Source organism: Chamaea fasciata, unplaced genomic scaffold, assembly GCF_029207755.1.
Source record: "Chamaea fasciata isolate MVZ Bird 193981 ecotype frontalis unplaced genomic scaffold, bChaFas1.0.hap1 SCAF_4, whole genome shotgun sequence".
NCBI classification, from domain to species: Eukaryota; Metazoa; Chordata; class Aves; order Passeriformes; family Sylviidae; genus Chamaea; species Chamaea fasciata.
This window is the reverse complement of record NW_027094089.1, coordinates 70,659,999-70,687,191: the sequence shown is the minus strand read 5'-3', so window position 1 is coordinate 70,687,191 and position 27,193 is coordinate 70,659,999. Positions and strand designations below refer to the sequence as shown.

At 42.3% G+C, this 27,193-nt stretch overlaps 1 protein-coding gene and 1 long non-coding RNA gene across 2 annotated transcripts in view; one reads left to right on the top strand and one right to left on the bottom strand.

Moving 5' to 3' along the window:
• Positions 1-149: 149 nt before the first annotated feature.
• The window catches only part of GRIN3A (glutamate ionotropic receptor NMDA type subunit 3A), a 71,387-nt gene continuing 44,343 nt past the window's right edge, over positions 150-27,193 (bottom strand). The window contains 6 exon segments of the mRNA XM_066181908.1: positions 150-2,938; positions 5,128-5,201; positions 5,941-6,105; positions 17,633-17,784; positions 20,453-20,568; positions 22,140-22,285. Coding sequence (XP_066038005.1) covers positions 2,602-2,938; positions 5,128-5,201; positions 5,941-6,105; positions 17,633-17,784; positions 20,453-20,568; positions 22,140-22,285 — 990 coding nt within the window. The 3' untranslated portion in view covers positions 150-2,601.
• LOC136288567 (uncharacterized) lies at positions 9,017-11,007 on the top strand. The gene is made up of 4 exons (XR_010720538.1): positions 9,017-9,145; positions 9,417-9,554; positions 9,794-9,860; positions 10,510-11,007. It is a non-coding gene; the product is annotated as an uncharacterized lncRNA (long non-coding RNA).

Here is a 27,193-nt window from a genome sequence, read left to right as displayed (position 1 = left end):
GGTTTTATTTCAAAGTATGTTTGAAATTTGTTTCAAATGAGCTTCTTTCAAGCTTATTTTGGAAGTGATTGAGTTTCTCTCTGCTTTTAATAAAAACCACTGAGAAACAGAATGTATGGAAATAATTAAAATTTATCAGGATTGATAAGTATTGGGGTAAAAAAAAGTAAAGTGGTGACAGGTATTCTTTAAGAAAAGGTTCTCTAAATTCAGTGTCTTAGACAAGAAAGAAAAAGCGTCTCCAGTGTCCCGTGCACCATCTGTCACAGCAGATCCTTCCCTTTGCCACAGTCTGCAGGCACTAAAGTGCCTGTGGTACCCCCCACAGAAAGCCACAGCAATCTCCAGTCCCCAGGGGATCAGGAGCAGAGGCTGAACAAGAAAATAACATGCAAAAGTATGTCTCTCTTGGGCAGGAGTAACTTGGGTCTTTTCTGAAAAGGCACAGTTGGTGCTGCAGTAATTCAGAGCAATCCCTATTCTGCATTTGACATGGGAGAAGCTCCTCAGACAACCACCAGAAGTAACAGTTTCTTAACAATAGTTATGAGGTGGTTGACATTTTTCTATTTATATTTTTGCTTTTAAATGAAGTCTGATTTGTTGAAGGATTTGGTGTTTGGAGCTTTGAAGCAAAACATTTTTGTTTAAGATATGATTAACATTTTCAATTACTTTTTTTTTTTTTTTTTTTTTTTAGAGTCTGCTTCCAGGCTCATGCATGTAGAGATGAGGACATAAAAGCCTTGATAAAAATACTTACAAAATTGGACTGAAATACTCCTTTCCCAGTGTTTTAATGAAAAGAACAATATTCATCTGTTCCAACCAAGTGATGTTGGAGGTTGTGAGATAACCAGATGCTACACAAAGAAAAAGCTCTTTCTAAAAAGCTGATTATCTAAAGGGGGGAGGGAGGGGGGGAGGGAGAGAGGGAGGGAGGGAGGGAGGGGAAGGGAAGGTAGCAAAAATAACCTCAGTGCCTTGCCCATCAAGTTTGTCAGGAATGCGGGGACATCCCAGATCTATTAGACCTACCAAGATGAACACCTGTGGATCCCACTTCCCTGTTTTATGTCCTAACTTCTCTTCCCCATGTTACTGCATCGGAAGGAGCAGACACACAAAAGCAGAGAACAAGCCCTGAGCAGGGAACAGACAATCAGGTCTTGATTAGGCTAATTAGTCTGGGTCTGACTGTGATCAACTTTTAGTGAAATGCAGAGCTTTTCATGTGCAAGGGTTTTTCAAAGGTTAGAGGTGCAGTAGGTTTTCATCAATCTGCCTGCAGCCTTTGAACTACACCTAAGAAGAACATCCTGGGCAACATTCCTGCAGGTGGCTGGAGATACCGGGAGGGTAAAAATTACTTTGGTGACTTATCTGGGAGACCAGAGTTAAGAGACAGTGTAAAAACTTTCTTTGCAATACAGGATGTGTTGGGAAGCAGTTCTTAAAAATTGATAGAAACCCTATTTTAAAAACACAGTCAGCTGGGTTGATGCAGTGTTTATTCAGATGCTGAACAGCTTACCCTTCCTTCCCCATATCACCCAGGAAGGAGAGAACTCCATTCACTACATTGTCTCTGAAACCACAATTCTCATTCTTCATCCACAGGGCAGTTTTGATGACTCCTTTTGCTTTTGATGGGATACTGGTATCTGAAAAACCATGGTCCAGAGCCCCCTTAGTCCCCTCACCTGTGAGAAAGGACCTTACTGTCATCTTAAGACAGACAATATTAAGGGAGTAGTTTCACACTGGCAAATATTTCACTTTTTGAGGTAAATACTGATTTACAGTAGTGCTCCCTCTCTCTTCTCATCCTTACCCTGTGCCACTTTGACTCCATCCCTTCACCTGCTGGTGCAGTGTTTGCACAGCTTCTCTCTGGGAGGGTGGGGAAGCCCAGCCTAGGCTCACAGGCAGACAGAAGTGGTGATTTGGTTTTTGCCAATTGTTTTAAGCTGGGTGAGTTCCTTCACCACAGTCTCACAGCAGCCACACCTCCATTTGTGCTGACAGAGCTGAGGGAATGGTGTGTGGTGGGTTTGCCATCAGGAATTTGTCTCGTGAGTCTGCGCCAGGAGAGAAGGGACTGCCAACACAGAACAGCATCTGCCATAAAGAGGCATCTATGAGGAGCCTTCACATGAACAGAGACTAGACCCATACAGAACACAACAAAAATGTACCAACAAAGGGACATACTGCCAATGAACAGTTTAAACCTTTTTTTGGTATCTTTTTTTTTTTTTTTTTTTTTTTTTTTTTTTTAAATGAATGCACAGAAAGGGCTAAAAAAGTGGAACCTCACTGCACTGTCAGGTGGAGAAACGAGGAACTCTCATAAGGATGCTCCTTTGTCTCTCCAGTCCTTTGGGAATGGCTGCTGTTTTCCAGGAGAGTAAGAAACTTGTGAAAGGAGGGGGACTCTGGAGGGTGGCAGTGTCTGTGGGCTGCTGCAATTCTGCTCTCCTGAAGAGCTTATTTCCTGCTTTATTTTTGCACCCCTTTCTGGCATTACAAAAGTGTGTTACAAATTTTACAGAGGAAGGGGAGAAAGGAAGAAAAGTGGAAGGGCAGAGGTATGCTGGCCTAAGGCTCTGCAGTTCTGTTTGTCCTTGCATACTCTTCCAGTTCTGATTTCCTGACAATGGCAAGTTGCAGCTCCTGCTTGATGATTTCGATCTGCTTCTCCAGCTCTGTCAGCTCTTGCAGCACTGAGGTCCTCGCAGTGTTGATGGACTCTGCTTTCCCGTTGGTGGTTAAGGAAGGTGGAGACTCCCTCCTCCCCTGTGGCAGGGGGATGTCCTGGTGCTGATGGATTGTCACCTCATTTTGCCCCTCATCGGTGCAGATGTATTTTTTTCTGTGGCAGTTGCCCAGGTTGGCTGTGTTCCACACCACATGCTGGCTGTTTCCCACATGGGCCCTGAACAGATAGAGGAGAGTTAATACCACATCAGAGCCTGCTCTTGTGTGTGTGCTGACCTCCCCTATGAGCCATCCTACTAGAAAAATATAAGGCTGCTGGTACATATTATACAGAAATACTATTCCTTTATCCCTGGAATTACGTTTTCTTGCAAAGCACAAATCATGATGTAAATGACCAAATTTTTGTGATTTAACCATAGCAGAGGCTAGAACAGAACCTTGAATGTCATTTTCCCCAAAACTCTTTTTTTTTTTTTTTTTTTTTAGTTATGAAACTACTCAGCTGCAACTCAGGAAAATCTGAGTCCTGCAAAGCCTTCTGTAAGCTTTTGTGGTTGCAATGTGCAAGTTTATTACAGCGCTAGTCCTCTGCGTGTTGCTACCCTGTCCTGGCTCAGGCACTTGCACGGAGAAGGAAAGAGACTCCCTAGAGATGGTGTAAAGAGGTGTGAGGGAAAGTTTTGTCCTTTGGTCTTGATGTCTTATTGGGGAGCTGCTTGTGCTTTGGGGGATGGACACCAATGATGTGTGTCCAAGCCTTGCCAGTTCATTCCTGACCTTCCTGACACGCCACAGAGACTTAGTGTTGTCATACTGGGGCACAAATTACCATCTGGGGACTTTTTAAAATGCCTTTTTTTTTTTTCTTTTTTTTTTTTTTTTTCTTTTTTTCCCCCTGAAGAACTATTTCCATAATATTTTGATTCCAGAGAACATTTTCCTTCTCTCTGGGGAAGTTCCCTCTGCTGCCCTCCCAGATCAGGCCATTTCCCAGGGTTCCTTCCCAAACCCAGGAGTAGCCCATGGCCTCCATCCTCCAACTGGAACTTAAGGAAACATAGAGGTTGCTGCTGTGGGAGAGGAGCTTCTCTTTCCTGCCTGCTTTCCCTTTGGGACAGGCTGGTCTGTGTCCATTTGATAAAGGGAGGTTTAAACTCTGGAGGAGTTGCATTTCAAACTGCTCCATCCTCGAGTTCTTCTGTGGGTATCCTTGGACAAAAAGCCTCTCTGTGTGAGCTCTCAGTAGGCAGGTGAAGGAAGCAGGTTGGTATTTTAGGGCTGTCACTGCTGAAAACAATTGGTTTTTGGGGTGGATAGTTTTCTCACCTGCCCGCAGTAAAGAAATTTGGAAAGTGGAAATTTTGTTCAAGGAGGTGGTGATCAGGGTGTTCTCCAAGAGATGCACTGGAAGAGATGCAGGACGGGAGGTTTCAGGCAGGGGCAGCAGCTCCTGCCTGGATCATGCTCCAGAGAGCTCAGGGAATCCCAGCAGGGATGTGTACATAGAATTGTTTATTTTTGTGCAGATCAGCTATTTTATCATATTTCAAAGTAAAAGATGGGAAGACTGTCAAGTCTGGGCAGTTGATTTTAACAGATGCCAGTCCACACTTAGCACTCTAATTTCACCAAGTCAATAAAACCATTTACAGTTGGGTTTCAGTCAGGCCAAACATCCAGTAACATTCTGGAAGGCTTTTTCTATTCTATACTCTGTGCCTGAACTTCTCTGTAGAAAAGCAGTGCTACTCTCTGTGTTGTTACAAAGTGTATCAGTAGGACTGAGTTGCTGAGTACATGCACAGTTTCATACAATGCCTTGTGTTCCTGGAAGCTGTCCCATTGTCTCCTCTGCATAAGACACAGGCTATGAAAACAAGGCAAGGTTGTTGCCTCCTTTTTACTCCAACGGGACTTGTTGGACAATACGTTTTTCGAAAGGACTGCATTTTCCTCTCCTCAGCTTTCTTATTTCTCATTCTCCAAAAGAAGAGAACGGAAGGAGTTTCAGGCATGTGAGTGCCTGATCTCTCTTTCCCTCTAAAAACTCTCCCTCCCAAAGCCCTGGTTACCTGCCAGTACTGAATGGGAGTCATTCAGCCCCTAAACACAAGGGAAGTGGACTTCAACTGCAAAGCCTCTCTTTGGAATGGGAGGTTTTTTATTAGATGTATGGAAAATCATGAAATAACAAGATTTCTAGATTTAATACTAGAAAAAATAATTTCTGCCTCCCTCATACGTCACTTCTATCTTGTTTCCTTTTTTTTTTTTTTTTTTTTTTTTTTTAAATTCTATTACCTTTGGGGTGTATTAGATCCATAACTACATATCCAGACACAAGGTATTTAATTTCAAAGCAATTTTTATAGTTTGTGTTTTAAGGCACAGAGAACTTCCTACCTCTTTTCTACTCGTTTTTTCTTAGGCTGACATTTTTCCTCAATAAATGAACTGTTCAGAGCACGATGTAATCTCTAGAGGGAAAGGAGGAACATAAATTAGTAAAAGCAAGATTAAAAATGTCTCCACAAATAGGTAAACAATTTAGGCTTCGTCTGATGGACTTGAGCAATAATTATTTTGCACATTGAAGGATACAAGCAATTGTCTGTGCTTTGTCATTACAACAGATTTATTTTCCCATACTCTTCCAAAGAAGGGCAAGCTGAAAGGTTGATGAATAGTTTGGGAATAATCCTTGGTGTTAAAATAGTTTTAAAATATTTCTTTCATTGTGCTGCTTTAAAGCAACAGAAGCTCTTCCCTTTTATGTCTTTTGCTGTAAAATAACTTATTCCTTTAGAGCAAACACCCAGAACAAATCTGTCCCCTTAATTTCTCTAGAGTCATGAGGGAGGTTACCCAGCATTTTTTGCAAGCCTCATAGGTTTGGGAACCTGTAGTATTGAGATAAAATGTTCTGGTTTGCCAGTTCAGGATAACAACATTGTTGCTTCTGTCACCCAAAAGAGCTGAGCTGTGAGGCTACAAGCCACATGGAAAGGTCCTTCTGTGAGCTTTGCAACTGAATATTTAATTTTTTTCCTCTGTGTTTCCCATTCCATCCTTAGGTCAGCCTTTTCAAGCTCAGGAAGCTGCTGTCACCCTTCAAATGCCAACTGTCAGTGCTCTTACAACATTTTATACCTTGTTCTTGTCCAGGCTTTCTTAGTCAGCCACACAACTTTCACAGGGTCCCTTCAGAACATGTACCTGACTGGTATGGAGCCAGTACTTCATCTTGGATTTCTTCTTGATTCGTGGCAGGACCAGTCTGTACGTGATGTGTTCCCCAATGGTGGTGAGAATAGACAAACCAAAGCCAATGCACAACATCACGAAGAGCCCTGAGAAATGCTTTATCCCCATCTGCAGTGTCTATGAATAAAATCAAAAGGGAAAGTTGATGCAGGAGACGGTTAGTGTGCTGAAGCAGATACTTTGTTTTCTCATGTGGAAATGTGGTCTGACTGAATACACCTTGGTGAAATAATGCAGAACAGTCTGGATACAATTCACAGCAAAGCCACTCTGTGCTGCTTGGTGTTCAGTCAGAGCAAAGGATCTGTCATGGGAAGAGAATCAGCCAAACACCAGAGAATTTGGTGCCATTCCCCTAATGAGGTGGAGTATTAAACATGCACAAGAATCCACTGTTTGCAGTGTTTTTGCATTTGTAAAAGCAAGTACTGCTTCATAGAATGTCAATGAACTGTAAAGGAAGTCCTTCATCAGCAGGGAGCTAATGTTCATATTTTCTGGGAATTGATCGTTAACTTTCCCTTTTTGTGCTTTACCCTTGATGGTGAGTGATGAAGAAAATATGAAATATATAGCACAAACATGGCACTCCTCCAATCCCTACATTAACAGGACTGAAATTGTGTTAGGAACTCTTACTGCAACTATGGAAAACAGGAATACTCCCACCTTTTTCGGCCAACCCACCCTTTTCATGTAGTGTAGGAAGCCTTTAATTAATTTTTCTTATTGGCATTAATAATGTTTGAACACTAAGAAACTGTGTAGAGCAGAAATCTGTACCACAGACACTTGCACTGCAATGTGTGGGTGAGGTATGCATGTATTACCTATATTCTCAGGCCTCCACCAATAACTAAAATCTCTTGTGAAAAATTACTGCCCACAAATTACTACGGAAATATTTCCAGGAATACAAATTCCAGTTGTGTCTTTCTATTAAGCACTGTTATTCCCCAAGTAAATGAAAAAAGAAGGAGCAGAGTTTGGGTAGGGTTATGTGTCACCTGCAGTGCTGCTACCTTGGACCTGTTGTGTTCCTTGTGTTCATTTGATCTGTGGATGGAGGTGGGGATTGTGCTTTATTATGACTACTTACACAAGCTGGAAAAAGAAACTGGAATTAGATGTATCAAAAGATACATCACAGAATATCTGTGAAGTCTTGTTCTAAGGTCATTTTAAGCCACGGCGTTGGTAACTGATGAGTCCACTGAAGCTGAGGGCTTGGAAATCCCCTTGTGTGCTTTTATTGGACAACTGTGAGCTGTATTTCTGTCTTCTGCTTTGCATATTTCATTTCTAGTTTGCATGCTTGATTTCTGTTCTTTAGAACACAATGGTATGAAATACCATATCACAGGTTTTTTACAAGAAGGAAGCTTCATCAATCTAGCGGAGTGAGAACTTTCCCATGCTGTCACTGGCAATAAACCCTTGTTTTGGGAATCCTCTGCCAAAATCAACCTCCTTGTCCCAAAGCACAGTGAGCAGAACTTTTGGGATGAGAACTTTTTTACCAGTGAATAAACACTTCAAGAGTGTTGAAGGGTATAGTGGAGGTGTAAAAGCAATTTCTAAAGAAACTTACTGCAGCCTGGAAACCATAAAAAAACCACAGCAAAGTGGCTCTGCTCTGGGGTAGAAGTGTGTCAGAGTTTTGGCGCAAGGGTTTTTTGATATGGAGACCGCATCAGTTCAACCTTAAAGCAAAACTTGCCTCTCCACATCACAATTTCTTATTGACAAGAATCTGCTGTCCCATAGTTTGTCCTCCCAGTTAGGGGCACAGGAGGGTTACACAAAGATTACAGGTGGTAATGCTTTACATTCCTCAAGAACCGAAGTATTTGACTGTAGGTCTGTGTTACCTGTTTCTTTTAACTTGGGCAATCTTTAAGTTAGTCAGTGAAGTCCAATTTTTATCCCAGATAGGATAAAATCAGAATGAGGTTCCATGTCTAATCTTTTTCTCAGAGGTCTGAGAGCTAAGACCTCAGTATGGCCCATGTTTGGATTTGGCAGGTCTGTAAGAAGCAAAAAACCTGCTATCCCAAATACCTGAATGTACTGCTTAAAGGTGGTTTGCCAGTTCTCCAGGAAGCTCTAATGCAAATCACTCCCTTCCCAGAAAGGGTGTTCAAAGGCAAGTATGCAACAACTTACTTAGAGATGGAGAGCTAACAGTAAACATAAGAACAAACAGAACAATAATTAAAAGGGAATGCATTTGCTCAGTCATCTGATGAACACACTTATCTAGTGCTGCTCCCAGGCTCCAGCTGTTGGATGTCACAGAGAATAACAGCCTGTGGGTGGTTCTTGCCATGGAAACTTAAGTTTAATGTAATATCATAAAACTCTAGCCACTCAAAGCAATAATAAAAAGCCCTATTGCAGTGGGTGTTCCTGCATGCTGGGATATCTTTTCCAGCCTGGGGTCAGTGTTTGATGCCACTCCAGCAATGCTGCAGAGAGTACATGTTGCCAGCTCCTTACATGAAAAATAACCCCCTCGTCTTCAGCAAAGCCTCTCTGATTTATGTTTATGAGGGTCTGGCTCCCTGTCCTGTCAGCTCTGCAGAATTGTTTTCTACCTTCCCTGAATGCAGGTGAAAGAAATTCCAGGCACTGTCATCCCAGATGAGTTTTTCCCCTGTAATGGATGGATTTTAAAATTGTCCCAAACATGACATCTTTTCCTAGGAAAGGGAAGCACCAAAACAAAGCATCAATAATATTTCATCTCGCAATAAAGAAGATAATGCATTGGAAGAGCTGCCTAAAGGCTGCACAGTAGAAGGAATTTTTTTAGACTAAATTAAGGGGGAAAACATGGTAGGAGAGAAATAATTAAACACTGTGGAGTTTATGGAGTGATTTTACATAGCAGTATCAGCACATTCACAAGCCATTGTAAAATGGCTATTTATCAGCTGTCCACGATTACTGTTGAGACACACATGTTCAATAATAAAGGAAACCATTTAATAGAGGCACCTCTCATTTTCATTACTTCATGCTGATTAGAGGAGCAAGCCCTAATACTTATTTTGTTCCTCTTTTATGTATTTTTAGGTGCATACATAGAATATATGTGGAAAGAGCAGAAAAAAAAATACTTCTCTGCAGCACTGCCTTCCTCTCTGCTCAAGGGGTAGGGGCCAGGGGATTGGATGTGTGGGCTGGGAGCGTGCTAGCAACAGAAAACAAACTGATGGATTTCTCTACTGCGATACCTTATTTTTGTTTCCTTATTTATTTATTTATTAGGAATAAAAGTCCACCATGTGGTGTATTCTGTATTAAGCCTGGATAAAAATACAGTCCTTGCTCCAAGTTTGTAATCATAAATCCAGGAGGTAGCTCCCTGCATTTTAGGAGAATTAACTGAGTTACTGCCATTTAATGTTCTCCATGTTCTGCAGCAATGAGCAGTGTAGTCAATCCTGTGATAACTACTGCTAATGGGTGCTAAGCATGACAGTTGCAGCAGTCTCCAAGTTGTTTCCCACTGGTGAATTGGGAAATTGGCATTTTCAGGACACCAACAAATACAAGAGAAGGTATGTGCTTTTTTAATATATACATTCTTGGAGAAACTTTTCCAATTTATCAACCCATATAAGCAATGGCTGCCTAAATACTTCCTATTGTTTCCACTGTAGTTATATACCTTTTTTTTTTAAAAACCCAGAATAGAAGCAAAGGGATGCAGAGAAGACAGTCTGACATTTGTATTCACTTTGGAGCAGGGAGCAGAGACAAAAACAGCACTTAGTGATTTCAGCATTTGTTTTCATAGGAAGAACTCCTGTTTTACTCCCTACTACAGGAAACTATAAATGCTTTACTCTCCCTGGCTGCACTGAGTAAGTCATCAAATACTCCTGTGGTCTAATACTGACTAATTAGAAGCTGGTAAAGATCCTCGTGAATAATCTGCAGGTTGGCAGCACAGCACAGATATTGGTGCTACACACTGCAGAACTCAAACACTAAAAATGGGTATCATGTGTGTGATAACTATATTAATAAGCTGTATTTTCTTGATTGCATTTTCCCTGTAAGGATTTAAAAAAGGTTTGCTGATGCTTGGACATTAAGTTTTGCAGCAGCTGTGCTGAGAAGGAATTAGTAGGGATAAATGGATGTGAAGGGCAGAATTCTAAACTCGTTTACACATCTCAGTAGGCTTGCAAAATCCTACTGATGCTGATGTTTTTGTCAGCTAAGAGGTATTAAAATATGTCCCCCTCTCCATATTGTGGCATTTCTTGTAGCTGCAGAGAGACTTATTTTTACACTTGATTTTCATTCTTAGGGCTTTCTGTGCTCTCAAAGAAGTGGCAGCTTAAAAATAAAAAATATTTAATCTCTTCAGGAGGATAATCCTTAGTGTAATAGATACATAGTATTAAATTCGTGGATTAAAATCGTGTGTATTAAAACTTTGCAGTGGAATGTAAAAACCCCTGAATTCCTGGAAACAGTTTCAGGGCATCTTTTTGCATACCACAGTCTTTTCACAGTCCAAAGGTGTTACCTCGACATCTGCCAGAGAGATAACCGGGAAACGGCCCATTAATCATGGGCCGACCACATCTTCACAGTTCATCAGGAGATACGATACCAGTCTGGGCAGAGGGCGGCAGAAACCTTCTGACAGAAGATTCGGAGACTTTTCATTCAGACGTCTTTTCAATTTCTCAGGAAACTCTTTCAGATATCCCTTGCGGACACCAGGCATTTCAATGATTATGTTATGTACATGATGTCATGTTCTTCGGGTTCTTTGTTACCGTCTTGTTTTCGCCTCAGGGTAGAAAAATGGTCTAAAACACCTCCCCTGAGACCCTGAATTTGTGGGCAGTACTCCGGAGAAGCACCCTTTGCTGCTCCTGGATTGTCCACCCAACATTCGATCGATGTTGTCCTGATTTATCGTGGCGTTTCCCGAAATTGATTTTCAAATTTGTTAAATAAAGCTTTGATTTTGGAAATTGGCTCTGATCATTTATAACACTTAGCAAAGGCAGGTGACCATGGCTTTAGGGTTTCAGTTGACAAATTTCAAGACACTGCAAATATTGTTTCACATTGCCAAGACAAGTTCCCTTCCCTGTTTGTTGTGAGGACTTTTGCACAGAGCTGGAAAAACAGTTTTGTAATGAATGTTTTATTTTCTACTCATCAATTTTCCAAGCCCTGTCAGTACCTCTTCAGATAGTCACCTTTTTCTTTTGTTTGTTTGCAGTTTCAATGGATGAATCTAAATCTTTTACTCATTTGCAGGAGACATCTCCTCCTGACTCTGCTGACAGAGTCAATACTCAATCACTCCTTTCTGCAGGACAGTTGTGCAAAGTACTTTTTTCCACAGAGCAAGGCCAGAACCCACTGTCTCTCCCCAAACTGAGATGATTCCTTTACAATGCAACACCTGACACCCTGTGAGACCCTTTTTGGTAACATTCCCAAATCTTCCTCTGGGCAGGGGCCATGTCTCCTCCCCAGACAGCATACGTGCAGACTGAGAAAATAGTCTTGGTACATGAGAACCTTTATTCCCCTGTTCTTTGTGTTTGTTTTTCATGCTCTGGCAACAAGGTGCTGTGAAAGGTGACTGATGGGCAGCTGCTATTTATGAGCACAGGGCAGTTTGTTTCCTTTTTGGAAGTATGTGCATGGCCTTCCCTTGACACCTGCACTGCACCAGGGACAAACATAAACCAGAGCTTCAAGGTTGGAAAAGTCACTGTTGAGTTGTCAGGTGATAGGTGTAACAAAAAAGGAAACTATTGGTTGACCTTTAAGAGGACTAGGAAAAAGGGGGGCAGAAAGGCACAATTTTCTGGATGACAGCTGGGTGAAAACACGGCAAGATGAATGAGGCACTGTCTGGCTGTGCCTTTTGGGTGATGCTGAGGCCAAAAATCATCAATTCAGGCAGAAGACATGATGAGCTTGAGCAAATTCCTTCAGAAACCTGAGAGAAAACCCATCCACAGACCCCACCACTGATGGGGGGTGAAAAGAGGATTAGTCACCATCCCTGAAGGGATTTAAAAGACTGACACCTCTGGAATTTATGGACACTATTTAGTGGTGGACTTGGCAGTGCTGCGTTAATGGTTGGATTCACTGATTGTAGAGGTCTTTGCCAACCTAAAATATTCCATGAATATAAGATGAAAGGATTTTATTTTTGCTATATAGCCGGTCTGGATCAGATGGGAGGCTGTGGTCAAGGACCAATCCCCACTGTTAGCACTGTCCCTCGGGCACTTTGAGGAGGTTCATGGCACTGTGCCTTTCCCAGCATCACCGCCATGGAAAGTAGTGGGACTGCAGCAACAGGGTCAGTCTGAGCTGCCAGGGTTTATGTGCTTTCATATATTGTTATTTTAAATGTCAGGTTAGATACCATTTGTGTGAAGCATCAGCAAATTCTTGATATTAATGGCTGGGATAATGGCATGTGGCAATACATAATTTTTTATTCCATGTGTTTGTTGTTATCTGACCGAACTGCCAGTCAGTGTGGAAATCAGTCTAAGTTCTAGAGTTCCAGCTGTCCTGTAACCATTGTGAATATAAAAGGGAGAATATATAAGCCTTTCAAGTAAAATAGAAGTTACAGTTTCAACAGTAACATTTTTTTAAAGGTAGCTAAAAAGATATGAAAGAGTGTGTACATTTAGTTAGCTTTTCCCAAAGCATGGACCAGGAAGGGCTTTTCTTTTTGTACTGTCTTGATAAACCCTGCCCTGGTTATCACTGCCTGGCCTGAGCAGCCAAACCCACTGACTGCAGGCATTTTGCCTTTCAGGGATACCCCTGCCTGCTGCCCTGCTGGCTGAGGTCCAGAGCTGCTTTGTTGCCAGAAGCAGAATATTGCAAAGCTTTTGGTTCCCAAAAATCCCAGAATCACAGACTGGTTTGAGTTGAAAGGGATCTTCCAAGGCCATCTGGTCCATCTGCCCCACAATGAGCAGGGGCATTCAATTAGAACAGCTTGCTCAGAGCCTTAGATGCTTTCAGGGATGGTTGAACACTTTCAGGAATGGGGTATCAACCACCCCTTTGGGAAACATCTGCTAGTGATTTTCCACCCTCTTTGTAAAAACCTTCTCTCTGCAGTCTCTTCTGAGCTTGGGTGGAGATAATGGAATGGAAGGGCAAGTCCCAAGAGCTGGCTCCTTCTGAAGAGGCATCAGTGAGAGTAATAGTAGGGTAGAGAAAGGGCTGAGTGTACTTTTTTGTATGCAAAACAAAAACAAATTACATTGATTATGTCCAGATATGATGTGCAAATATAACCGTCAACCCCTCATCCCCCTGCACCATATTTCACCCTAAGTAGGGAACTCATCAATTTTGCCACAAAGGCATTCCTTTGAAACTAGAATATGATAATTTTAAACCCAGAGGACAAAAGCAATATTGCCAGAAGCTAGCACTCACCAAGAATAGCCACTGCCACCCACAACTGCCAGCAGTGGAGAGGGTAAAGTGCAATTCAGTGCAGTGCTCCTTCCAAGCCTGAGATAGCTGCAACCCTCATAAATGATCCAGTGGGTACTCACCAGGGTAAGATTCCTTGGATAAGTGATTTTGCTGGAGTGGTTCATGCAAAACAGCAGAGTCAAGCACTTCTGACTTTTAAACCACCTTTATTGTTTCCCAGCTTGAAGAGTCACTGTAAACCTTCCAGCCCCAGGCTGAATCATTTCTTTCTAGGACAATTTTGTTTTGAAATGCAATTTAGAATGAGCAAAGTGCTCACCCACTGCCAGATAGAGAGAGATGGGAAGAGCCAGCAGTGAGTTCTGCCACAGGAAATATAATTCCCCAGTGTAAGGTCAGTTAAAAAATGATGAGTAGGAAGATGGATCTCAAATCTGTAGAAAAATTAACTTCAGTGGGCAGGAGTGGCAGGTGGGTAAGAATCAGGTACAGCTGAAGAAGTAATAACAAAAATGGATAATGGATATCCCACCAATTTAAAGGCTATGGTGATCAGTATTTCACCTACATATATTCCCATTTTGGGGTCATTACTCTTGGTCAACAGGTGCAGCGTGTCACAGACCAAATTTATCAAAAAGACATAGAAGAATACAAAGCCTTACTCGCTCTGTCAAAAGGCAATTACTGGGTCTCACTTTGGTATGTAATCCATGTGAATGACTACCCGCTGAGAAGCTGAGACTTAAAAAAAAAAAATGAATCATCTGCTTCGGTGTTGAACATTGTCCACACTTACAGTGAATCTGTAAAATACTATAGTGACTGAGTGCAGGGAGTTAAGTTACAGAGATTTCTGGGCTGTACAGGAGTAAATGGTACAAACCAACATAAAGCTAAGTCCCAGACTAATTCCAATGATTCTTGCTGTAACACTGTGCTTTGGAGAGTGTTTGCTGCTTGGCTGTTAAGTTAAATAAATTTTTCCCAACTAAGAAATCACATGTTCTAAAACCTTCAAGTTCTTGGCCAACAGAAATGGATGAAAAAGAGGGGATGCATGTGGGAGACACATTAAAAGTGAGGCAACTCAGGAAAATGAAGATCTGGACATAGCAGAGCTTACCCCACAAATGGCACAGACTTGCAAGTGGTTGTCTGCTTCTGCTCAATTTCTGATTGCGTAAAGGACCCTTGAGTGACTTTTTAGATTCACAGAATCCTAGAATAGTGTGGTTTTGAAGAGACCTTATAGACCATCTAGTTTCAATGCCCTGCCATGGGCAGAGATGCTAACCACCTGACCAGATTTCTCCAAGCCCTGTCCCACCCAGCCCTGGACATTTCCAGGGGTGGGGCAACCACAACTTCCCTAGGCAACCTCTGTCAGGGCCTCATCACCTAAATGTTTAAATTCTTCCTTCTATCTCACCTAAATCTACCTCTTTCAGTTTAAGCCATTCCCCCTTATCTTGTCACTCCACCCCTTGTCCAAGGCCCTCTCCAGCTCTCTTGGATCCCAGTTAGGAACTGGAAAGGGCTCTAAGGTCTCCCTGGAGTCTCCTCTTCTTCAGGTGAACACCCTCAGCTCTCCCAGCCTGACTCCAGAGCAGAGAGGCCCTCTGATCACCTTTGTAGTCTCCTCTGGATTTCCTCCAACAGTGCCACATCCTTCTTTTGTTGAGGATCCTGGAGCTGGATGCAGCTCTGCAGGTGGGGTCTCCCCAGAATGAGCAGAGGTGCACAATCACCTCCCTCAACCCGCTGACCACACTTTTGCTGATGCAGCCCAGGACATCTTTGGCTATCTGGGCTGCCAGAGCACATTGCAGGTCATCCTGAGCTTCTAATCCACCAAAGCTCCAAATCCTTCTCCCCTTAATCCATTCTGTATTTGTGCCCTGCCTGTATCTGTGCTTGGCATTGCCCCAACCCAGGTGCAGGATCTTGCACTTGGCCTTGTTGGACTTCATGAACTGAGTTTTTCAGTTCAGACACCTGAACCAACTTGATGGACTTTAGTTTCTGAACAAAAATCTCAGTTGTGTATGTCGAATTAGTGCAACTGAAGATTGAGTAAGGACTATGGTCAGACAACCAACCTGTGACCAGCTACACCTGCCCTTCCTTCTGGACTTCAGATGGAGGTTATATGCAAAAGACCAAATTACGTTAAAGCACAACATGTCCTCCAGCTGTGATGCCATGCTTAAGACCTCCCTTAAAATCCTGTGGTTAAAATGGATTCAATAGTGGGGGAAAAAAAAAGAGGGAAAAAAAAAGAAGAAAAAAAAAAAAAAGAATTGCATGGAACTATTCACAGGGCAAAATCTGAATTTTCTTTTCAGACTGGAGCAGATTTTTGTCCCACCTCCTCTCCCTTTGTTGCTAGGCCTTAAGGAATCTTGTTGATCATGCACCTCTATTGGTAACATTTTCAGCAAGGGCTCCCATATATGTACATCTATTTACAATTTTTATAGTATTACTCAGGTTCTAATACTTTATTCCTGCAGCCCAGTGGATCCTCTCATGCACCTCCCAGGAATCTAAGCACCTCACTCTACAGACTTAAAGAAGCAACCATATGTTCTGGGAGAAAACCAGTACTCATTAAAATTGTACTTAAAATTGAATTTATTCTACGACTAAGAATAGAGAGCATACAGCCCCAGATGAATTTTGTGAGGTAAGACACGATCAGAGGAAACTCCTTCTGTCATAGCACTAGGGAGCTATTAGGAAGGCAAGTTTTCTCTGCTGTAAGAGTTTTGAGTTATAAGCAACTTTGAGGTAATTTATACCAATACTGCCTTGTAATTTTGCTGAGATTTAATTCAAAAGACTTGTTAAAATGTAGAGTTACATGAAGTTATTGAAGGAAGTGCTATTTTAAAAAGACAATTCCCTTTTTAGATGATAATACAATCTTCAGATAAGCTAAATCAAAAAAAGCAGTGAATACATACTTCTGTTTAAGTTGGCTTTCTTGTATTGAATTAATCACATAAAAAAGGAAAGAAAAAATGAGTAAGTTGGATAAAAATAAATTGAATTTTCTTCTATGAATGTGTGATGTTTAAATATAATTTATTTCCTATTGACACAACCATAATGAAAAAGTAAAAAATGTAGTAAGACATACAGAAATACCCCAACAAATTTATATTAAAAATTCCAAATAAAGATTTGCTTTGTTGTATATCTAAAAAAATGCTAACTTTCTAATGATTTAGTCAGCAGCCAGAGGTTTGCAGGTAACCATTGAAAAGTGGTAGTCAGAGTCCAGGAAATTGATCTTCTCTTTGATAGGAGAATGTTGCCACTTCCTCGGGGAGCACTGAGTATGTGTTTGGCATTTGGCTGAACACTGTGAGAAGGAGATAGCAGAGTTCTAAATGTTTTGTATCCATGAGAATACATAACCTATCTCTCCTGGAAGACCTTGAGCAAAAAAGAGTATGCTATAAGCTTCACACATTGCTGGTGCTTTTGATTCCTCAATACTTTATCTTATTTTTGCACTTGACAGTCTGGGGAACTTGAGGAAAAACTGCAATTCTGGTAAGAGTCATCTTTTTCTCATAAATAATGGCCTACCTCTTCAGCTGCCATGTGCTGGCATGACTCATCTGATTTGGTACCTGGATGTACATTTATGAAGATTTACTTCCTTTTCTCATAGATCTACACAGAAGTGAGATCTACTTCCCCTTTCTTCTTGGCATGGTATCTTAGCAGACCATTGCAAGCCTGAAATCCTGTATTTGGCACAGGTAGCTGCCACCCATGTTGGGAAGTGGTTAGGGTGTATTAAACATTCAGGATGTCCTGAGCTCCCCCTCTCTCTGTGGATGGTGATACATACACAATTGAGTGGAATCAGACAGGTTTGCTATGCACTGTGACACATCAGGATTTTTATTGCCCTTTTCATGCCCTGCTTGTCTCGGGAGGAGCTCTCTGGTGTCTCACTCAGCAGTGCAGTCCCACTGATCCTCTCCTCCTGCTCCGATCTGACTGCTGCCCAGGTCAGCAGCTCATGCCTTGGAAGTCTCCTTATGCCCTTCAGCTGCCACCCATCCCTGCCATGTGGGCATGTCATTAAGAATGAGGGGAAATAATTGTCAGCTTGCACAAAGCCTCAATTAGGTGACCCGAGTTCATCGCTTACCTCCGTGACGGCAAAGCTTCGTTTCCCACAGGGAACAACCTTGTACCACTTGTCATGCAGAACATCCATGAAGCCATGGGATTTGTACTGGCTGATCAGGTCAGAGATATTTGAGGTGAGCAGAGAGTTGGGGGGAAGACCAATGCCATATCCTAGAAGGGAAAACAGTACAATCATCTCTCTCTTTCTTGCTCAGTTTTTTGCTCATGTTTGTTCATTTCAGGATGGAAGAGCAAGATGGCACTCTGTTTTTAGCCAGTCAACTCAAACCTGGCTTACTGTGGCCTGAGAATGCTGAGACAAGACCTCTTTTTGTGCAAAATAAAGTCACCCAATATAATCCAATATAAACAGAATAAGCAAATTCAAAATTATTACAGCCACACATGAAATATGTAAAACAGGAGGTTCAAAAAGTTAAAATGGAGGCAATGGATGAATAAATCTTTTCTCTAAAAACACAAGACCTTTTCATGCCCTTGCCATGGATCCTTTCAGCAATGCAAAAGGATATCAATGTCACATAAACCATACTGTGGTCCCCTTGTATTGTTAGAGCAGTGGATGTGACTGTGGGGTCAGATGTGACATTTTCTCCCTACGCATATTCTGATGAGGAGCTGTATGCATGTAAATATATGGAGCAATCTTCATTGTTATCATACAGCAATTTAAAGCCCTGGGGTTATGCTTCAGTTTGTGCACTTCTGCTCTGGCTCTGACAGGGACTTTCAGATACTAATAAATGCAGTTTTTAGCCACTGTTTTGTCTTTCACCATGTTAAAGTGCTGGTAAAGGACTTTGTGCAAGTGAAAATGAATTCAGTAACTTTAAATGTGGTATTTCTATTTGCAGAATCTGGGGTTTGACTTTAGAAACTCTAAGCAAATACAATTGATCCCTCGAAGACATGCAGTTGCATGCCAGTCCCCACAGAGATTAATTTCTAGTCCACTGTGGATTTTTGTTTTTCAGTTCAGAATTCAGAATTTCAGACTGTCTCCTTAAAAAAACTCCACAACAGCACAGGAAGAAAAAAACCCTCACAAACAGACAAGTGCTGAATTTCCCAGGACAGGGCCTCACTTTTCAGTGAGTGATGAGGTGATAAATGTTCCTACAATGCAATATCTCCCTTGCTGCTGAGTTTTTTACATTGTGTAATTCCACCAGAATAAATTTGCCCTCGTCAAAAGGTTTGTTTCAGAGTTGGCACAGCTAGGACTCATAAATATCACATTTTCAGCATACTTTTTTTGCAGTTGGGTGATATGAAGTTCATTCATCCAAAATCATTTGGTTCGGGGTCTATCTGTTTGTTTCTTTTTCTATATTGAAATCTAATCTACTTGATTTGAAGTTGTGGAAGCTTCTGGTTTTATTTCAGCAGAACTAACCTCTCTGAAAGGGATTTATCAGGTTTCTGAAGGAGGTCGATTTACTGTGTGATGGGAGCAGCTGGAGCAATTGCCCTTGGAGGGGAAGAAAGAAAGTGGAAGCACTTTCCTTCCTTTCCACTGGCCATCTATCACAAAAGTGGTTTCTAAAGTCTGCTGCCCATGTGCTCATCCATGCTGGAAATTGTGTTGGGTCTTCAGGCACAAATGGGACGGGACTGCTGGGGTAGCTGTTCTCAATCTTAAATGAAATATCAGTCTCCACAGGGGTAGAGACAGTTGGGAAAAAGCAACAGCTCACAGCCTGACAGCAGCAGCCAATGATTTCTTTGTTACAGAGCATCTTAAAAGTTTTTCAGCCAATAGTATACTGCTAAAGCTTACAGACAGTTGTTTTAGCCAATCAATTATAGCACATGTACACCTGATTCAAACAATGCTCACTCGTATGCTTTTCTGTTAACAATACACAACACCCTTATTAAGCTTAAGACCTTCTACTATCTTGTCAGGCATGTATTTTCTGCAGTGTTAAGATTTATTCAAGCCAAACCTAGAAACTCAGCCTTTGCTTCCCATGTCCTTATTTGCTATACTACTGTATCTTTTCTAGTTTCAAACTTTTCAGTTGCAGCAGATTCTGAGTTCTCAGCTTTTTCTGTTTGGGGCCTGCTTTTTCAGCTCCTAAAAATCCTTTTTACTTTTAGTGTTTCCCACAGGAAGCAGCTTCACACCAGCCTTGCTTCCAGGCTGCCTTCTGAGCTGTCCTTGCTAATGTCTCGAGGCTGCAGGAGGCCAAGCACCAGGGCAGGCTCCCTTCTCAATTAACTACAGACTCATTAGGAATCTTGAGCTGACCTTTAAAATGGGAAGAGTATTTGTCTGCTTCAGATGAGAGTGGAACTGCATAACCGCGTTTTGAAAGTGTTTGAACTCAGTTTTGAACGCATGTCAACAAAGTGAACTTGCAGAAGAGAACGCTCATTCCAGGGGCCTCTTTGTTTCATGGTGAACAGGGATATGGACTCTGCCTCCTACCTGTCAGGAGACATACTGTCTGAGCACTTGGAATAATTCTTATATAGAACATGGCAACAGATCTTAGAATCACATCACGGTTTGGGTGGAAGGGACCTTAAAAGATCATTTTGTTCCAATGCCTGCCACGGGGGATCTTTCACTAGACCAAATTGCCCAAAGGTCCACCCAACCTGACCTTGAAAAAAGTCACAGAAGTGATACAAGATCTCAAAAAAACTACAAGAAAAGGCTGGAGCTTTTCCTCTGCTCAGTCACTGAGGATTTTGTCATAATCCTCAAGGGGTCCTCAGTTCCACCTCTGTATTTTCACTGAGAATACTACAGCACAACAAAGCAAATTCAGCACATGAGAAACAGAGTAGTTTCAAAACTGGTTATTACCTTCAATGGCAAAGGGTTTTCCCACAGTTAAGAGCTTGCAGTCGGCATCTATTGACACTTCATAATCTAAGAGTGCTTTATCCATGATGAAGGCATCAAGTTTCTCTGGATCATGCCTGTATTCAACATCAAAGTCAGAAACACAAACACTTCACAGTCTGAGACTCAGTGACACTCACTGAACATTTGTCTACGCAATTCTCTGGAAGATTACTGTGTGAAAACAGGGACCAGGGACTGCTATTTGCACATTTGCACTTAAAATTAAAACTGATTTATATTTTGAAGGAGGGAATTGTGCATGAAGTGCAAACTTTGTGCATTAAAAGCAGTCAGTGTGTTTAGGACTTACTTTGCTCCCACAAAATATTATTGTTCCGAAAGACAATAATCACTGTAAAATTTTGGACCTTGACTCAGTTGAAAGTGAGCACAAGGTTTTGGCGGAGAAGACCAGAAATTGCTAAAATACTATTGCTGTCTTAGTTTCTTCATGATGTTAAACTAGGGAATAATAGAGCAAAACCACAGAAGGATAACTTACTCAAAAGGTACTTCTCCTCCTTTTTCCTTGAATATGAGGTAAATTATTTCCTTCACCCAATTTATCTTTTCCTTGTGTTGTCTTCAGGAACACAATGACTGAATTTTACTAAAATAATAATTTCTGAACAGCATGTTTGGATAAAATAATGATACAAAAGAACAGCTGCAGTGCCTGTTCTCATCTGGTCCCAGGACTGCACCCTCCATTCCTGTCCCCTTACAAGTCTGGGTGTTCTCCTGATGCAATTACTTCATTGATTTCAATCCACTGACACCAGTTTGACCCAAAGAACTGCCATTTGTCTTAGTTATCAAAAGAATGGGTCTGGGGAGAAACATATAAACAGGAAACAACAGGAAAAATCATCTGGCAAAAAGTTCTCAGGCCATCTGCCAGGCAACTTCTAAGATAAAAAGAATTAATTATTTCAGGTTTATTACCATCTCCCCTGTTTCCTGGAAGAGTTGTGTGACCTCCAGACTGTTAGGCACAAATGTCTCTGAGGCACACTGACAGCATGATTCCCTAAAGCAACAAGACTTTTATTACTTTTTACCAGTCTGGTGCTTTTTTAATTCATTTTAATGATAAATTAAGGTTCCTTTCTGAGAACCTTCTTTCCTCTCAGCACACTGAGGAACCTCATTGGCAGCTTTTGCTTGGGTTGGATGTTTTTTTCTGAATGTTTCTTACTGCCTGATGAAGGGCTCCCAAGCTCAGAAACTTGCCAGGAGTTTATACATAGCCCTCGCGTGATGGCCCCCTCACACCCAGGTGGGCATCCTCATCTGGCCTACATGCCTATTAATCCATTGAACTACTGTGTTTTGTGGGACCCTCAGCATTGGGAAGGAGACGATCAATGGGATATGGCATCCATGGAGTGGTGATATTTTCTACTACAACTGTCTCTCTGTCACTCTCTTTCTCTATCCCCACCATCGTCATCATTACCACCACCCCTCTCTCTTTCTCTCTCTCTCTCTCTCTCTCTCTCACATTTTACTGTTAAGTAAAATCCCTACTATTGACTTTGGCCTCATTTTCACCTTAACCTGGGCATCTCTCTTAACAATTTTAATAATCAGATCGTTACAAATGGCCAGGGGGACAGGTGTGGTGCTGCATGCAGGGGCTCACTTCAGGTAGGCCACCCCATCGGTGGTGGCAGGGACGTTGTAGCGTCGCATGTACTCATGCATCTCAGGGAAGCTCTGCCTCACGTAGTCCTCCGCACTGCTCTCCCGCACTGTGCCGAACCGGAACCCTTGGGATGGGTGGTGGAGCTGAGGGGAGGACAGGAGAGGATTAGCAGAGCCATTTGCCTTCCATCACATCTGGTATTTCAGCCCGAGTGTGACAACAGTTCCTCAGAAATCTTCAGCATTCATGGACCTGCCTCTTCATGTGTTTTCCTGCAGGCAGCTTCCTGACCCCCAGGAAAAGCCTGGAAAGACTTAACAGGTGACTAAATAGCCTATCTGTGTACTCTCAGGGTTTTCTTCAAATGTTGAAAATAATCCCCATGAAACACTCTGAACACCCAAATGTAGGTGTTTGTTTGGATTATTTGTCTCTGGAAGAGACAATGTTTCAGGAACTATTATGAGAATAGCCAGCCTCTGGGCTGGCTACAATCCACTTTCTGGGGCTCTGGGTACCCAGCAAAGGACACACAGCCTAGATTTGTTTTGGCAGAATGTTTTACTTTGTCCTTAGGTATGAAATTTAGCCTTCTGCTGAAGGGTAGCACCCCAAGTTCATTTCTAGAAGTCTAGACACCATATCACAGTCTTCACTGCTATTCCTCACAGATAAAACTGAGGACTGAAAGGTCACGAAAGTCTCCCCTGGCAGTGAGGAGGGAAAATTCCCTTCTGTACAGCCCAGGCTGCAATCATGGATACAAACACACAGTCTTTTTGCAGTTCTGTCCCCTGCCCTTCTCTGAACTGACTCCACAGTCTGCAGCCCCAAGGAGCCCTGTTCAGGTCTCACAGACTCCACTTTCTGAAGTTTCTGTCTTCCTTTGGAGCATTTAGAAACTGCTGGCGAAAGTCTCAAGTTGCCATGGAGGAGTCAAGCACCATCTTCCACTATGCCAAGCACCTCCTTGAGCTGGCCAAGTGCTGCCAAGCCACGCTAATTAAAAAGCCTTCAGCAACACACCAGCCTCTAACATGCCAAGCTTTCAGAGCATAGGAAGCCAAACAGAGCTAAGGCTGGAGCAGTCATGCTGAATCGGGTTCCCAGGAAGCTCATGGACATCACAGCAGCTTCCAAAGATTATCTCATCACAGCCATGCCCTGCTTGACAAAGACCAAGAAAAGAAGCATTCTGACAGTCCATCTGGCCTTTGCATTATCAGCTAGGCAGAATAGAGTGCAGGGCAGCACAAAGCCATAAAAAGACCTTTCCCAATCTTCTCTTCAATGACCCCATGGATAAAAGAGTGTTTGTAGTTTTTTTAAGAATGGCAGAGATAGGATGTAAACTCACTGTCACCCAGTTTAGTCTGAAAAGGAACAGGAAAAAATCTTTTGGATGGTATTTCTCATGTAATGGAAGCTACGAACATTCTGTATTCCTGGTAATTTTTACCTGAAATTGAAAATGAACGTAGGCATATGGTTACCACCTTGTGGTCTGCAGATCTGGTCCCTGTGCTGCAACCCAGGAATGAGACCTGCAGCTAATTCCAAGTCTGTGGTATGGAGGGAGTCCTGGCATATTTCTTTTTTATGTGTTTTGGTGTAGATGGCTGTGGGACAAGAAATAGAGTGTGCCTCCATCTGGAGCTGGCCATAGTGCTGTGCCAGAAGGACTGTGGGCACAGAGGGAAATGTTCTTGCCTGGGAGTGTGGGAGCAGCATTCAAGTGCCAGAAGAGATAAATAACAGGAGTCAGGCTGTGACAATAAATCATGGAGACTTTCAGCACAATGCTGCCAGCCTCAGTCTTGAGACATTGAAGACGACCTGCTTAAAGAAGGAACTTGGAGTGAAGTTCATGTACCCTCTGTCCCAAGAAGATCATCACCACAGTCAGGAATACTTTTTTTAGGTTTTATTTCTTGGCAGTTTCAGTGAAGAGACAGAAAGCCCCATTAAGACCCAACACTGAACCACACTGGCACCTAAGTCAACTTGGGTGTTTCTTGTGAAGTTTGTGGCCCACCTAGTGATGCCAACTGCAGTGCAACATCTGATCTGCAGATAAAATCTGACTTCACTGGAAAGCATCTCTCACTCAGACTGTCACCAATATCTGCATTTGGCTAAACTTTTAAGCCTGTATGAGAAAGGCTGGTACAAAACCAGTAAACTGCACCTCCATGCAATTTTCTATCCTAATTTTTCTTTACTGAGGACTTTCCACGCTTTGCTTTGTGTTGGACATACTGTCAAATTTCACCCCAAATGATGACAACACTGTAATGTTTATTAGATCAGAAATCCATCTGCCTTAATATCTTGTCTCTAGCAACACCATATGCCCGGTGGGAAGTCTTGGGAAGTCTGTATAAGGGAGTTGTTCAGCCATCCCTTATCTAGTGCTGTACCTGTTTCTGGTTAATTTCTCTGCTTTTTCTTAAGCATCATTATGTGTCTGCAACACTGTATTTGATCAGCTCCTCTTACAAAGGATAAATGTTAACAGCTGTTTTAATCTTCTACTTCTTTCAAGGACTTCTGTTTTCTTCTTATTGCTGCTTATCCACAGGAGCAAAAGGTTTGCTTACAGGTCTGAGTACTGACAGTTCCAAATGCTGCCAAAAGCACTTCACTGATGATTTCCTAAGACTGCTAAGGGTTACTTACTTCAACAGAAGATTAAAAACTTCAGGATGAAAAAAAGACTCATCACTTGTCACTGCTGCTTTCTTACCTTCTGTGGTCCTCTCCTGGGAAGATAATGTGACAAGATGGAAACCAAAAATATCTGTGTCCTAACAGGACAGGTAAATGCCATAGTCTTGCTGTGAATCTTGCCTTATTAGTTGTCTTTTTTTTTTTTTCTAATATTTTCTGTTTCTTATGCTCTCTTTCTTTCATGTTTCTTATGTTTTGAAAGTCCTATACTTTCTGTTCTCTATAAACCAATAATGGAATGTTAATGTCTAGAGCTTCAGAGAAATCATAAGGTCTGAAAAATCAGCATTTGAAGAATGAATTCTATGTATTTATTTTTTTAAAACTTGTAATTCAGGGGAGGCAGTTACTTATTTTTATACCAGTAACTGCAAATATAAAGACCAGCTTACTGAAAGAAATAGCTGTTGAAATTGGAGTAATTTCTACTACATGGATTCTCTGCTTCTGTGTATGTACTGTGTTTCTTCATTCAACACTCAGTGTCAGAGGTGAATAACCACCACAAAGCAGGCAAAGGGCACTAGGGAATGTTGACACTTTTTGTATCCAGCACACCTGGAGGTTTGCTGGTGACTTGAGTACAATTAAAAATAAATAAATGCAATAGCTGCAGATCTATCTCCAGACATGAGTTTTTTTGTCTCTTGGCTTAGCTAGCCTTACAAGGTCCCTCCAAAATCAGACATCTATGGCTTAAGAAATGGAAAGAACAAGGCTTGTTCAGACCTGGAAAGAGGCTCTGAGGTAACAGTGAAGTGGGGTTTATGCACACTCTATCCCAAGAAAATCATCACCACAATTGTCCTGGCTTGACAATTCATTGAACAAGATGTGAAGATTTTCATGGGTACAGATATTGCAAAATAGAAGTAGGTCAAATAAAGATATTTAAATTCTTTAATGATCAGATCATAGAATCACAAAATCATTTAGCCTTAAAAGACCCTAAAGATCAGACCCCAACCACTAACCCAACACTGCCAAGCCCACCACTAAAATATGTCCCTAAGAACCACATCTATAGGTCTTTTAAACCCCTCTGGGGATCGTGACTTCACCACGTCCCTGGTGTCCTAGTTTGAAAGACAGGTGTCTGCTGGGGAAGGCAGAAGCCTCCCTTGGAATGGAGAATGAAAACTCCCTCCCTCTGAATTATCATAATTTTGAAATTAAGGGGCTCTCAGACAAGGATATGAGGGTAGGAATACCAGTTCTTTACTAGTATGTGTAACAAGGCAAACAAACAACAATAACTATGGCATTAACATCAAAACAGAAACCAGGAACCTCGTGACGGCCTTCACGGCCGAGACGGGAAAGGATGGAGGAGAGGCTTTGCTTCACAAAACCCTGGGGCAGTCTGATCCCCGTGCCTCTGCAGGCCTGAGGAGCACCAAGCCGGAAGGGCAGGAGTGAGCAGAAATCCCGGGCTGGTGGATGAGATGTATCAGAAGCTCCTCGGTGACAGCTGGAGCTGTGGGCATGTCCCGCCAGGGCAGGGGGTGCGGGGCTACAGCGCAGCAGAGACACAGGGCAGGGCCGGAGAAGCGGCGGGGCCGGGACAGCGGCGGCCTGGCTCCCAGCAGGGCAGGAAAAGGCCAGCTCAGGATTGCTGGGCACACGAGCAGAAGGCAGCAGACCCCTAGGACTGGGCTCCAGGGGTGACAGTGAATTCTGCCCGCAGTAAGCAACAGCTTGACCCTCCTCCTTCCGATGCCGAGCACGAGAGAGAGCGGCTGCCCCCAGCCCCGTCCTTTACCTGCTCCCCCGCAAAACTCACGGTATCTTCCCCGTCCCCCGCCCCTCTCTCCCCCGCCCCTCACCCCAAAGAAACTCGCCAGAGGCAAAAAAAAAGTGTGGCCACATCCTACACTCCTTTCCCAACTTTTTCCACTTCTTTTATTTTGCTTAAGTACCCATAAGTATCCAGTAGCTAGTTTCCTAGCAAATTATGGGAAAAAATCTATAAGTAAAAAAGGAAGAAATCTAGTCCTCAACACCTGGGCAGCCTCTTCCAACGCCTGACAACTCTTATGGTGAAGAAATTTCCCCTGGATCTCTCTTCTGAAGAGACCTATTAGTGTTTATCAAGCAACCAGCCCTTTGAGTGTTATCTGGCAAGGCCACAACAGGCAACTGCAGTTGGCTGTGACCTTGAACAGGGAAACACAGCCTGGGCAGTCCAACAGCAAGGATATGAACATATCAATTAACTAGCCATGTTAAAAGCTATTAACTGGTAATGTATTTTAATATTTTATTTGTTAAAAGCTAAGAGGGTTAAAAACTTATTTAGTGCTGCTGGTTAGTGGCTCTCC